This window comes from Oncorhynchus masou, chromosome 2, assembly GCF_036934945.1.
Source record: "Oncorhynchus masou masou isolate Uvic2021 chromosome 2, UVic_Omas_1.1, whole genome shotgun sequence".
Taxonomy (NCBI): Eukaryota; Metazoa; Chordata; class Actinopteri; order Salmoniformes; family Salmonidae; genus Oncorhynchus; species Oncorhynchus masou.
In genome coordinates this window covers 14414102-14426802 of record NC_088213.1, presented here as the reverse complement: position 1 = coordinate 14426802, position 12701 = coordinate 14414102, and the positions used below count along the sequence as shown (strand labels likewise).

Below are 12701 nucleotides of genomic sequence, written 5' to 3'. Positions count from 1 at the left end.
TGTCTTATTGTTTCTCTCCTTATTGGCTTATTGAAGAGAAGCTCTCTAGTTGAGCTGCTGATGCGTGTTGTGTACATGCAGTCTTTTGTGCTTATTTGAACCCATTACAGTCGTGGAAATGGGCCTGTATGGATTGGTCCAAATTGAAAAAGCATGACCACGGTACAGTCTTAGAAAAAAGGGTTTCAAAAGGGTTCTTCGGCTGCCCCCATAGGATAACCCTTTTTGGTTCCACTGAGAACCCTTTTGGGCTCCATGTAGAACCCTCTGTGGAAAGGGTAACCCAAAAGGTTCCTCGTGGAACCAAAAGAGTTCTACATGGAACCAAAAGGGGTTCTTCAAAGGGTTATCCTATGGGGACAGCTGAAGAACCCTTTAAGGTTCTAGATAGCACCTTTTTTTCCTAAGGGTGTAGCAATTGAATCAGGTCTGGGCTGTGTAGATGAATCAGGTCTGGGCTGTGTAGATGTGTAGATGAATCAGGTCTGGGCTGTGTAGATGAATCAAGTCTGGGCTGTGTAGATGAATCAGGTCTGGGCTGTGTAGATGAATCAGATCAGGTCTGTGTAGATGAATCAGATAAGGTCTGGGATGTGTAGATGAATCAGGTCTGGGCTGTGTAGATGAATCAGGTCTGGGTTGTGTAGATTAATCAGATCAGGTCTGGGCTGTGTAGATGAATCAGGTCTGGGCTGTGTAGATGTGTAGATGAATCAGGTCTGGGTTGTGTAGATGAATCAGGTCTGGGCTGTGTAGATGAATCAGGTCTGGGCTGTGTAGATGAATCTGGTCTGGACTGTGTAGATGAATCAGATCAGGTCTGGGCTGTGTAGATGAATCAGGTCTGGGCTGTGTAGATGAATCTGGTCTGGACTGTGTAGATGAATCAGATCAGGTCTGGGCTGTGTAGATGTGTAGATGAATCAGATCAGGTTAGATCAGATTAGATATGCGTAGATGAGTGTGTGTTTAGATATGCGTAGTGTGTGGTTGTGTACAGCTCTGTGTGTGTAGATGTGTAGCCTCTTCTCTTATATATAGGGAATTATCTGTGTGATGGTATTTTGCATCTCTTACCGTCTCTCTGGGAAGAAAGAGAGGAGAGAGAGGCAGGGAGGCAGACTACCATCTCTCTGGGAAGAAAGAGAGAGGAGAGGGAGGCAGGGAGCCAGACTACCATCTCTCTGGGAAGAAAGAGAGTGGAGAGAGAGGCAGGAGGCAGACTACCATCTCTCTGGGAAGAAAGAGAGAGGAGAGAGAGGCAGGGAGGCAGACTACCGTCTCTCTGGGAAGAAACAGAGAGGAGAGAGAGGCAGGGAGGCAGACTACCGTCTCTCTGGGAAGAAAGAGAGAGGAGAGATAGGCAGGGAGGCAGACTACCGTCTCTCTGGGAAGAAAGAGAGAGGAGAGAGAGGCAGGGAGGCAGACTACCGTCTCTCTGGGAAGAAAGAGAGGAGAGAGAGGCAGGGAGGCAGACTACCATCTCTCTGGGAAGAAAGAGAGAGGCAGGGAGGCAGACTACCATCTCTCTGGGAAGAAAGAGAGTGGAGAGAGAGGCAGGGAGGCAGACTACCATCTCTCTGGGAAGAAAGAGAGAGAGGAGAGAGAGGCAGACTAATGTCTCTCTGGGAAGAAAGAGAGAGGAGAGAGAGGCAGGAAGGCAGACTACATCTCTCGTTTCTCTGGGAGGAAAAGAGAGGAGAGAGAGGCAGACTAACGTCTCTCTTTCTCTAGCTTCCTTCCTCATCCCTCTGTTTCTCCTGCTTCATTCTCTCTCTCTCAATTGGATTAAAATATCTCGCTCAATCACCTCCTCTGCCCTCTGACCTCCTCGTTACCCTCTGTCTCACTCTCTCTCCCTTTTTCTCTCTCGCTCTCCCCCTCTCTCTTATTCTCATACTTCTCACTCTCCCTCCACTCTCCTCCGTTCCTTCTCCTTTTCTCTCCTCTCTGCTCCCTCTCTCTCCCTCCTTCCCCCCTCCCCCTCTCCCTGCAGTCATCCTGGATGTCGATAACTCATCTCTGGAGAGCCAGTACCAGAGCTTTGCCAGTCTCATGGAGCAGCGCCTGGCTGAGCTGTTTGTGGTTGCTCGCCAGCAGGGCACTCGCTTCAGGAGAGCCACCACTGTGGACAGCTACACTGTCCAGGTAGGGAGCAGAGCTGGCACTGCAACACAGGCAGGTTGGCCTGGAGGTCTGCTCTGGAGGCCCTTGACAGACCTGGTTCTGAGACAGTGTGGCCACTCCTGACAGGTTTATTGTCAACTTCCCCAGGATGGATGTCCTTATGTGTGTTGAGTAGTGAGGCTAATGAATTGAATACTAATGCTGACTTGTTTCTTAAACAAAGCATCTATATTTCATAGTGATGATAAACTAAAACACACAGTCACACATTCAGACACACACACACACACACACACACACAACTTAATTAGAGGGATTTCCAGCTTGTTATAGAAGTTACATATATTAAAGGTAAAGATGCTGATGGTATTTATACAATTCATTTCAATAATGATTACTGTGTTAACCACACATGTTTTTTTACCCATTAGTCGTTGTGTTCTCATTTGTCACTGTATTGTTTTCTAAAGAACTAGTGTATGAAGTAAACGTGCTGTAAGAAGATCTCTGACCCCTTCATGTCCGTAGGTGTCATTGGCACCGTACCATTCTGGACGTACAGGTGGAGCCTTCGGTCTGAGGATACGTGTTTTAACCCTTCCTATATCCACTCAGATGGTGAGGATCCGTCGAGTGATGGGTCAGAAGAACCCAGCAGAGATGACCTACTACGTTCAGCTGAACGGTCTTCCGTTACCGGGCACGTCAGCCGCCAAGGTCCTGAACACGCTGGACTCTCAGACCATGGCCCTCACACTGGGTTACTTCGTTCAGCTGCAGGCTGAACGTACGTATACCTCCTCTTGGATGGGTGGATGGATGGATGGGTGGATGGATGGGTGGCTGGATGGATGGATGGGTGGATGGATGGATGGATGGATGGGTGGGTGGGTGGATGGGTGGGTGGGTGGGTGGTGGATGGATGGGTGGATGGATGGATGGGTGGGTGGGTGGGTGGATGGATGGGTGGGTGGGTGGGTGGGTGGGTGGGGTGGGTTGTTGGGTGGGTGTTGGTGGATGGGTGGGTGGGTGGGTGGGTGGGTGGGTGGATGGATGGATGGATGGGTGGATGGATGGGTGGGTGGGTGGATGGGTGGATGGGTGGGTGGGTGTGTAGGTTGTTGGGTGGGTGGGTTGGTGGATGGATGGATGGATGGATGGATGGATGGATGGATGGGTCGGTGGGTGGGTGGGTGTGTAGGTTGTTGGGTGGGTTGGTGATGGATGGATGGATGGGTGGGTGGGTGGATGGATGGATGGATGGGTGGGTGTGTAGGGTGGGTGGATGGATGGATGGATGGATGGGTGGGTGGATGGGTGGGTGGGTGTGTAGGTTGTTGGGTGGGTGGGTTGGTGGATGGATGGATGGATGGATGGGTGGGTGGGTGGGTGGGTGTGTAGGTTGTTGGGTGGGTTGGTGATGGATGGATGGATGGATGGGTGGGTGGATGGATGGATGGATGGGTGGGTGTGTAGGGTGGGTGGATGGATGGATGGATGGATGGGTGGGTGTGTAGGGTGTGTAGGGTGGGTTGGTGGATGGATGGATGGGTGGATGGATGGATGGATGGGTGGGTGTGTAGGTTGTTGGGTGGGTTGGTGATAGATGGATGGATGGATGGATGGATGGATGGATGGATGGATGGATGGGTGGGTGGGTGGGTGGATGGGTGGGTGTGTAGGTTGTTGGTGGATGGATGGATGGATGGATGGGGATGGAGAGAGAGAGGGAGAAGAAACTCAAGCTATACACAGAGAGAGACCCAACCAAATCAAGAGAAAAGAAAAACAGAATTACTTGACAAATTGGAAAGAATTAACAAAAAAACAGAGCAAACTAAAATGCTATTTGGCCCAAAACAAAGAGTACACAGTGGCAGAATACCTGACCCAAATTTAGGGAAAACATTAGGGAAAACATTGACTATGTACAGACTCAGTGAGCATAGCCTTGCTATTGAGAACGGCCGCCATAGGCAGACATGGCTCTCAAGAGAAGACACTGCCCACAAAATGAGGTGGAAACTGAGCTGAACTGAACTTCCTAATCTCCTGCCAAAAATGTATGACCATATTACAGACACATATTTCCCTCAGATTACACAGATCCACAAAGAATTCGAAAAACAAATCCAATTTTGATCAACTCTCATATCTACTGGGTGAAATACCACAGAAATACCACGTATGGTTATTTTGACCCTTGATTATTGTTGTTACTATTGTCCCGTTGACAATATTGATTATTATTATTTGAATTATGTTCATATTGTAAATCTCCAAAGTACGCTTTGGCAATATGTACATTGTTACATTTTGCCAATAAAGCAAATTGAGTTGAGCGAGAGAGAGAGCAAAGCAAATAATGTTTAATAGAGAAGGGTCTTTAGAATTCTGTTGAGAGCATATGTGTGTGTGACAAAGAGAGGTAGAGAGAGAGAGGGGGGGGGAGGGGGAGGGGGAGGGAGGGAGATCTCTCTGGGAGCGGAGGGGGAGAGGAGGGAGGGAGGGAGGGAGAGAGGGAGGGGCGGAGGGAGAGTGAGGGAGGAGGAGGGGAGGGAGAGAGAGGACGGGAGGGAGAGAGAGGACGGGAGGGAGAGAGGAGGGCAGGGAGAGAGATGGAGGAGGAGAGGGAGAGAGAGGGAGGAGGACGGGAGGGAGAGAGGAGGGGAGGGAGAGAGGAAGGGAAGGAGAGAGAGGGCGGGGGGAGTGGAGGGAGGGAGGGAGAGGAGGGCGGAGGGAGGGAGACTAGGAGGGGAGGGAGAGAGGAGGAGGAGGGGAGGAGAGAGGAGGAGGGGAGGGAGAGGAGGATCTCTCTGGGAGAGAGAAGGAGGAGGGAGAGGAGAGAGAGGAGGGGAGGGGAGGGAGAGAGGATCTCTCTGGGAAGAGAGAGAGGAGAGAGAGAGGCTTTGGCAATATGTACATTGTTACCTCATGCCAATAAAGATAATTGAATTGAGAGAGAGAGAGAGAGAGGAGGAGAGGGAGAAATGTTCCAGCAGAGAGAGAGAAAGGTAGACACCATCTTCTCATAATCTCACACATCAGCTCCAGGCAGAACACTGAGCTGCACTACACTCTCACTGTGAACACACACAGGGGAGGGAGGGGAGGGAGGGAGGGAGGGAGGGAGGGAGGGAGGGAGGGAGGGAGGGAGGAGGGAGGGAGGGAGGGATTGCATTTCTGAATGTGTATCAAATCAAGAATGTGTGTGTGTGTGCGTCCCCCTCTGTGCATATCCTTATAAAGTTCCTCAGTACTCTGTTTTCTGTGTACTGTGTCAGAGTGGGTAAGGTCTGTCAGAGCTGTATGTCTCTGTGTCAGAGTGGGTAAGGTCTGTCAGAGCTGTATGTCTCTGTGTCAGAGTGGGTAAGGTCTGTCAGAGCTGTATGTCTCTGTGTCAGAGTGGGTAAGGTCTGTCAGAGCTGTATGTCTCTGTGTCAGAGTGGGTAAGGTCTCTCAGAGCTGTATGTCTCTGTGTCAGAGTGGGTAAGGTCTGTCAGAGTTGTATGTCTCTGTGTGAGAGTGGGTAAGGTCTGTCAGAGTTGTATGTCTCTGTGTCAGAGTGGGTAAGGTCTGTCAGAGCTGTATGTCTCTGTGTCAGAGTGGGTAAGGTCTGTCAGAGCTGTATGTCTCTGTGTCAGAGTGGGTAAGGTCTGTCAGAGCTGTATGTCTCTGTGTCAGAGTGGGTAAGGTCTGTCAGAGCTGTATGTCTCTGTGTCAGAGTGGGTAAGGTCTGTCAGAGCTGTATGTCTCTGTGTCAGAGTGGGTAAGGTCTGTCAGAGCTGTATGTCTCTGTGTCAGAGTGGGTAAGGTCTCTCAGAGCTGTATGTCTCTGTGTCAGAGTGGGTAAGGTCTGTCAGAGTTGTATGTCTCTGTGTGAGAGTTGGTAAGGTCTGTCAGAGTTGTATGTCTCTGTGTCAGAGTGGGTAAGGTCTGTCAGAGCTGTATGTCTCTGTGTGAGAGTGGGTAAGGTCTGTCAGAGCTGTATGTCTCTGTGTCAGAGTGGGTAAGGTCTGTCAGAGTTGTATGTCTCTGTGTCAGAGTGGGTAAGGTCTGTCAGAGCTGTATGTCTCTGTGTCAGAGTGGGTAAGGTCTGTCAGAGTTGTATGTCTCTGTGTGAGAGTTGGTAAGGTCTGTCAGAGTTGTATGTCTCTGTGTCAGTGGGTAAGGTCTGTCAGATGTCTCTGTGTGAGAGTGGGTAAGGTCTGTCAGAGCTGTATGTCTCTGTGTCAGAGTGGGTAAGGTCTCTCAGAGCTGTATGTCTCTGTGTCAGAGTGGGTAAGGTCTGTCAGAGCTGTATGTCTCTGTGTCAGAGTGGGTAAGGTCTCTCAGAGCTGTATGTCTCTGTGTCAGAGTGGGTAAGGTCTGTCAGAGTTGTATGTCTCTGTGTCAGAGTGGGTAAGGTCTGTCAGAGTTGTATGTCTCTGTGTCAGAGTGGGTAAGGTCTGTCAGAGTTGTATGTCTCTGTGTCAGAGTGGGTAAGGTCTCTCAGAGCTGTATGTCTCTGTGTCAGAGTGGGTAAGATCTGTCAGAGCTGTATGTCTCTGTGTCAGAGTGGGTAAGATCTGTCAGAGCTGTATGTCTCTGTGTCAGAGTGGGCAAGGTCTGTCAGAGCTGTATGTCTCTGTGTCAGAGTGGGTAAGGTCTGTCAGAGTGGGTAAGGTCTGTCAGAGCTGTATGTCTCTGTGTCAGAGTGGGTAAGGTCTGTCAGAGCTGTATGTCTCTGTGTCAGAGTGGGTAAGGTCTCTCAGAGCTGTATGTCTCTGTGTCAGAGTGGGTAAGGTCTCTCAGAGCTGTATGTCTCTGTGTCAGAGTGGGTAAGGTCTCTCAGAGCTGTATGTCTCTGTGTCAGAGTGGGTAAGATCTGTCAGAGCTGTATGTCTCTGTGTCAGAGTGGGCAAGGTCTGTCAGAGCTGTATGTCTCTGTGTCAGAGTGGGTAAGGTCTGTCAGAGTGGGTAAGGTCTGTCAGAGCTGTATGTCTCTGTGTCAGAGTGGGTAAGGTCTGTCAGAGCTGTATGTCTCTGTGTCAGAGTGGGTAAGGTCTCTCAGAGCTGTATGTCTCTGTGTCAGAGTGGGTAAGGTCTGTCCATGTCTCTGTGTCAGAGTGGGTAAGGTCTCTCAGAGCTGTATGTCTCTGTGTCAGAGTGGGTAAGGTCTGTCAGAGCTGTATGTCTCTGTGTCAGAGTGGGTAAGGTCTGTCAGAGTGGGTAAGATCTGTCAGAGCTGTATTTCTCTGTGTCAGAGTGGGTAAGGTCTCTCAGAGCTGTATGTCTCTGTGTCAGAGTGGGTAAGGTCTGTCAGCGCTGTATGTCTCTGTGTGAGAGTGGGTAAGGTCTTTCAGAGCTGTATGTCTCTGTGTCAGAGTGGGTGAGGTCTCTCAGAGCTGTATGTCTCTGTGTCAGAGTGGGTAAGGTCTGTCAGAGCTGTATGTCTCTGTGTGAGAGTGGGTAAGGTCTGTCAGAGCTGTATGTCTCTGTGTCAGAGTGGGTAAGGTCTCTCAGAGCTGTATGTCTCTGTGTCAGAGTGGGTAAGGTCTCTCAGAGCTGTATGTCTCTGTGCCAGAGTGGGTAAGGTCTGTCAGAGCTGTATGTCTCTGTGTCAGAGTGGGTAAGGTCTGTCAGAGTGGGTAAGATCTCTCAGAGCTGTATGTCTCTGTGTCAGAGTGAGTGTACAGTACAGAACATACTATCTCTGTGTCAGAGTGGCTGTACAGTACAGGACATACTATCTCTGTGTCAGAGTGGCTGTACAGTACAGGACATACTATCTCTGTGTCAGAGTGGGTGTACAGTACAGGACATGCTATCTCTGTGTCAGAGTGGGTGTACAGTACAGGACATACTATCTCTGTGTCAGAGTGGCTGTACAGGACATACTATCTCTGTGTCAGAGTGGCTGTACAGGACATACTATCTCTGTGTCAGAGTGGGTGTACAGTACAGGACATACTGTCTCTGTGTTTATGATGGAAAGCGTAGGTTTCAGAACACAACAATGAAAAGCCTCAGGCAAAACACTCTCATTATTACTCACATTGGGGGAGTTTCTTCTTGACAGTATTTTTAGCATATCATTATTGTATTTCTCTCAGATTGTTGAGACTGCTAAAGGAAGTGAGAACCGTATGAGATGTGTCTGTAGAGATACGGCATAATGAATAGAGAGGATGGAGGAAGTGAGGACAGTATGAGATGTGTCTGTAGAAGTACGGCATAATGAAGAGAGAGGATGGAGGAAGTGAGGACAGTATGAGATGTGTCTGTAGAGGTACGGCATAATGAAGGGAGAGGAAGTGAGGACAGTATGAGATGTGTCTGTAGAGGTATGGCATAATGAAGGGAGAGGATGGAGGAAGTGAGGACAGTATGAGATGTGTCTGTAGAGGTACGGCATAATGAAGGGAGAGGATGGAGGAAGTGAGGTTCAGTATGAGATGTGTCTGTAGAGGTACGGCATAATGAAGAGAGAGGATGGATCCTGAGGACAGTATGAGATGTGTCTGTAGAGGTACGGCATAATGAAGGAGAGGATGGAGGAAGTGAGGACAGTATGAGATGTGTCTGTAGAGGTACGGCATAATGAAGGGAGAGGAAGTGAGGACAGTATGAGATGTGTCTGTAGAGGTACGGCATAATGAAGGGAGAGGATGGAGGAAGTGAGGACAGTATGAGATGTGTCTGTAGAGGTACGGCATAATGAAGAGAGAGGATGGAGGAAGTGAGGACAGTATGAGATGTGTCTGTAGAGGTACGGCATAATGAAGGGAGAGGATGGAGGAAGTGAGGACAGTATGAGATGTGTCTGTTGAGGTACGGCATAATGAAGGAGAGGATGGAGGAAGTGAGGACAGTATGAGATGTGTCTGTAGAGGTATGGCATAATGAAGGGAGAGGAAGTGAGGACAGTATGAGATGTGTCTGTAGAGGTACGGCATAATGAAGGGAGAGGATGGAGGTGAGGACAGTATGAGATGTGTCTGTAGAGGTACGGCATAATGAAGAGAGAGGATGGAGGAAGTGAGGACAGTATGAGATGTGTCTGTAGAGGTACGGCATAATGAAGGGAGAGGAAGTGAGGACAGTATGAGATGTGTCTGTAGAGGTACGGCATAATGAAGAGAGGATGGATGAGGACAGTATGAGATGTGTCTGTAGAGGTACGGCATAATGAAGGGAGAGGATGGAGGAAGTGAGGACAGTATGAGATGTGTCTGTTGAGGTACGGCATGAAGGGAGAGGATGGAGGAAGTGAGGACAGTATGAGATGTGTCTGTAGAGGTGGCATAATGAAGGGAGAGGATGGAGGGTGGAGGACAGTATGAGATGTGTCTGTAGAGGTACGGCATAATGAAGAGGAGGATGGAGGAAGTGAGGACAGTATGAGATGTGTCTGTAGAGGTGGCATAATGAAGGGAGAGGATGGAGGAAGTGAGGGTATGAGATGTGTCTGTGGGTACGGCATAATGAAGGGAGAGGATGGAGGAAGTGAGGACAGTATGAGATGTGTCTGTAGAGGTACGGCATAATGAAGAGAGAGGATGGAGGAAGTGAGGACAGTATGAGATGTGTCTGTTGAGGTACGGCATAATGAAGGGAGAGGAAGTGAGGACAGTATGAGATGTGTCTGTAGAGGTGGCATAATGAAGGGAGAGGATGGAGGAAGTGAGGACAGTATGAGATGTGTCTGTAGAGGTACGGCATAATGAAGAGGAGGATGGAGGAAGTGAGGACAGTATGAGATGTGTCTGTAGAGGTACTGCATAATGAAGGGAGAGGATGGAGGAAGTGGATGGACAGTATGAGATGTGTCTGTGAGGTATGGCATAATGGAGGATGGAGGAAGTGAGGACAGTATGAGATGTGTCTGTAGAGGTACGGCATAATGAAGGGAGAGGATGGAGGAAGTGAGGACAGTATGAGATGTGTCAGAGGTACGGCATAATGAAGGGAGAGGATGGAGGAAGTGAGGACAGTATGAGATGTGTCTGTAGAGGTACGGCATAATGAAGAGAGAGGATGGAGGAAGTGAGGACAGTATGAGATGTGTCTGTAGAGGTACGGCATAATGAAGAGAGAGGATGGAGGAAGTGAGGACAGTATGAGATGTGTCTGTAGAGGTACGGCATAATGAAGGGAGAGGATGGAGGAAGTGAGGACAGTATGAGATGTGTCTGTAGATGTACAACATAATGAAGGGAGAGGATGTAGGAAGTGAGGACAGTATGAGATGTGTCTGTAGAGGTACGGCATAATGAAGACAGAGGAAGTGAGAACCGTATGAGATGTGTCTGTCTATGTCATAATGAAGTGAGGATGGAGGAAGTGAGGACAGTATGAGATGTGTCTGTAGATGTACGGCATAATGAAGAGAGAGGATGGAGGAAAGGACAGTATGAGATGTGTTTGTAGAGGTACGGCATAATGAGAGAGAGGATGGAGGAAGTGAGAACCACATGAGATGTGTCTGTAGAGGTACGGCGTAATGAAGAGAGAGGATGGAGGAAGTGAGGACAGTATGAGATATTTTGTGTCTGTTGAGGTACGGCATAATGAAGGGAGAGGAAGTGAGGACAGTATGAGATGTGTCTGTAGAGGTACGGCATAATGAAGGGAGAGGATGGAGGAAGTGAGGACAGTATGAGATGTGTCTGTAGAGGTACGGCATAATGAAGAGAGAGGATGGAGGAAGTGAGGACAGTATGAGATGTGTCTGTAGAGGTAATGCATAATGAAGAGAGAGGATGGAGGAAGTGAGAACCGTATGAGATGTGTCTGTAGAGGTACGGCGTAATGAAGAGAGAGGATGGAGGAAGTGAGGACAGTATGAGATGTGTTTGTAGAGGTACGGCATAATGAAGGGAGAGGATGGAGAAAGTGAGAACCGTATGAGATGTGTCTGTAGAGGTACGGCGTAATGAAGAGAGAGGATGGAGGAAGTGAGGACAGTATGAGATGTGTTTGTAGAGGTACGGCATAATGAAGGGAGAGGATGGAGGAAGTGAGGACAGTATGAGATGTGTTTGTAGAGGTACGGCATAATGAAGAGAGAGGATGGAGGAAGTGAGAACCGTATGAGATGTGTCTGTAGAGGTACGGCGTAATGAAGAGAGAGGATGGAGGAAGTGAGGACAGTATGAGATGTGTTTGTAGAGGTACGGCATAATGAAGGGAGAGGATGGAGGAAGTGAGGACAGTATGAGATGTGTCTGTAGAGGTACGGCATAATGAAGAGAGAGGATGGAGGAAGTGAGGACAGTATGAGATGTGTTTGTAGAGGTACGGCATAATGAAGAGAGAGGATGGAGGAAGTGAGAACCGTATGAGATGTGTCTGTAGAGGTATGGCGTAATGAAGAGAGAGGATGGAGGAAGTGAGGACAGTATGAGATGTGTTTGTAGAGGTACGGCATAATGAAGGGAGAGGATGGAGGAAGTGAGAACCGTATGAGATGTGTCTGTAGAGGTACGGCGTAATGAAGAGAGAGGATGGAGGAAGTGAGGACAGTATGAGATGTGTTTGTAGAGGTACGGCATAATGAAGGGAGAGGATGGAGGAAGTGAGGACAGTATGAGATGTGTCTGTAGAGGTACGGCATAATGAAGAGAGAGGATGGAGGAAGTGATGACAGTATGAGATGTGTCTGTTGAGGTACGGCATAATGAAGAGAGAGGATGGAGGAAGTGAGGACAGTATGAGATGTGTCTGTAGAGGTACAACATAATGAAGGGAGAGGAAGTGAGGAAGTGAGGACAGTATGAGATGTGTCTGTAGAGGTACGACGTAATGAAGAGAGAGGATGGAGGAAGTGAGGACAGTATGAGATGTGTTTGTAGAGGTACGGCATAATGAAGGGAGAGGATGGAGGAAGTGAGGACAGTATGAGATGTGTTTGTAGAGGTACTCATAATGAAGAGAGAGGATGGAGGAAGTGAGAACCGTATGAGATGTGTCTGTGAGGTACGGCGTAATGAAGAGAGGATGGAGGAAGTGAGGACAGTATGAGATGTGTTTGTAGAGGTACGGCATAATGAAGGGAGAGGATGGAGGAAGTGAGGACAGTATGAGATGTGTCTGTGTCATAATGAAGACAGAGGATGGAGGAAGTGATGACAGTATGAGATGTGTCTGTTGAGGTCGGCATAATGAAGAGAGAGGATGGAGGAAGTGAGGACAGTATGAGATGTGTCTGTAGAGGTACAACATAATGAAGAGAGGAAGTGAGGAAGTGAGGACAGTATGAGATGTCTCTGTGTCAAGTGAAGAGAGAGGATGGAGGAAGTGAGGACAGTATGAGATGTGTTTGTAGAGGTCTCTAATGTCAGAGGATGGAGGAAGTGAGGACAGTATGAGATGTGTTTGTAGAGGTACGGCATAATGAAGGGAGAGGATGGAGGAAGTGAGGACAGTATGAGATGTGTCTGTTGAGGTACGGCATAATGAAGGAGAGGATGGAGGAAGTGAGGACAGTATGAGATGTGTCTGTAGAGGTACGGCATAATGAAGGGAGAGGAAGTGAGGACAGTATGAGATGTGTCTGTAGAGGTACGGCATAATGAAGGAGAGGATGGAGG

General features: G+C 48.7%; 1 protein-coding gene across 1 annotated transcript in view; it reads left to right on the top strand.

Moving 5' to 3' along the window:
* The window catches only part of LOC135552592 (UPF0606 protein KIAA1549L-like), an 83181-nt gene that overhangs the window by 54858 nt on the left and 15622 nt on the right, over window positions 1-12701 (top strand). Inside the window, exons 4-5 of the mRNA XM_064984308.1 lie at window positions 1997-2148; window positions 2743-2914. Of these exons, the coding sequence (XP_064840380.1) occupies window positions 1997-2148; window positions 2743-2914 (324 nt within the window). The remainder of the gene's footprint in view (window positions 1-1996; window positions 2149-2742; window positions 2915-12701) is intronic.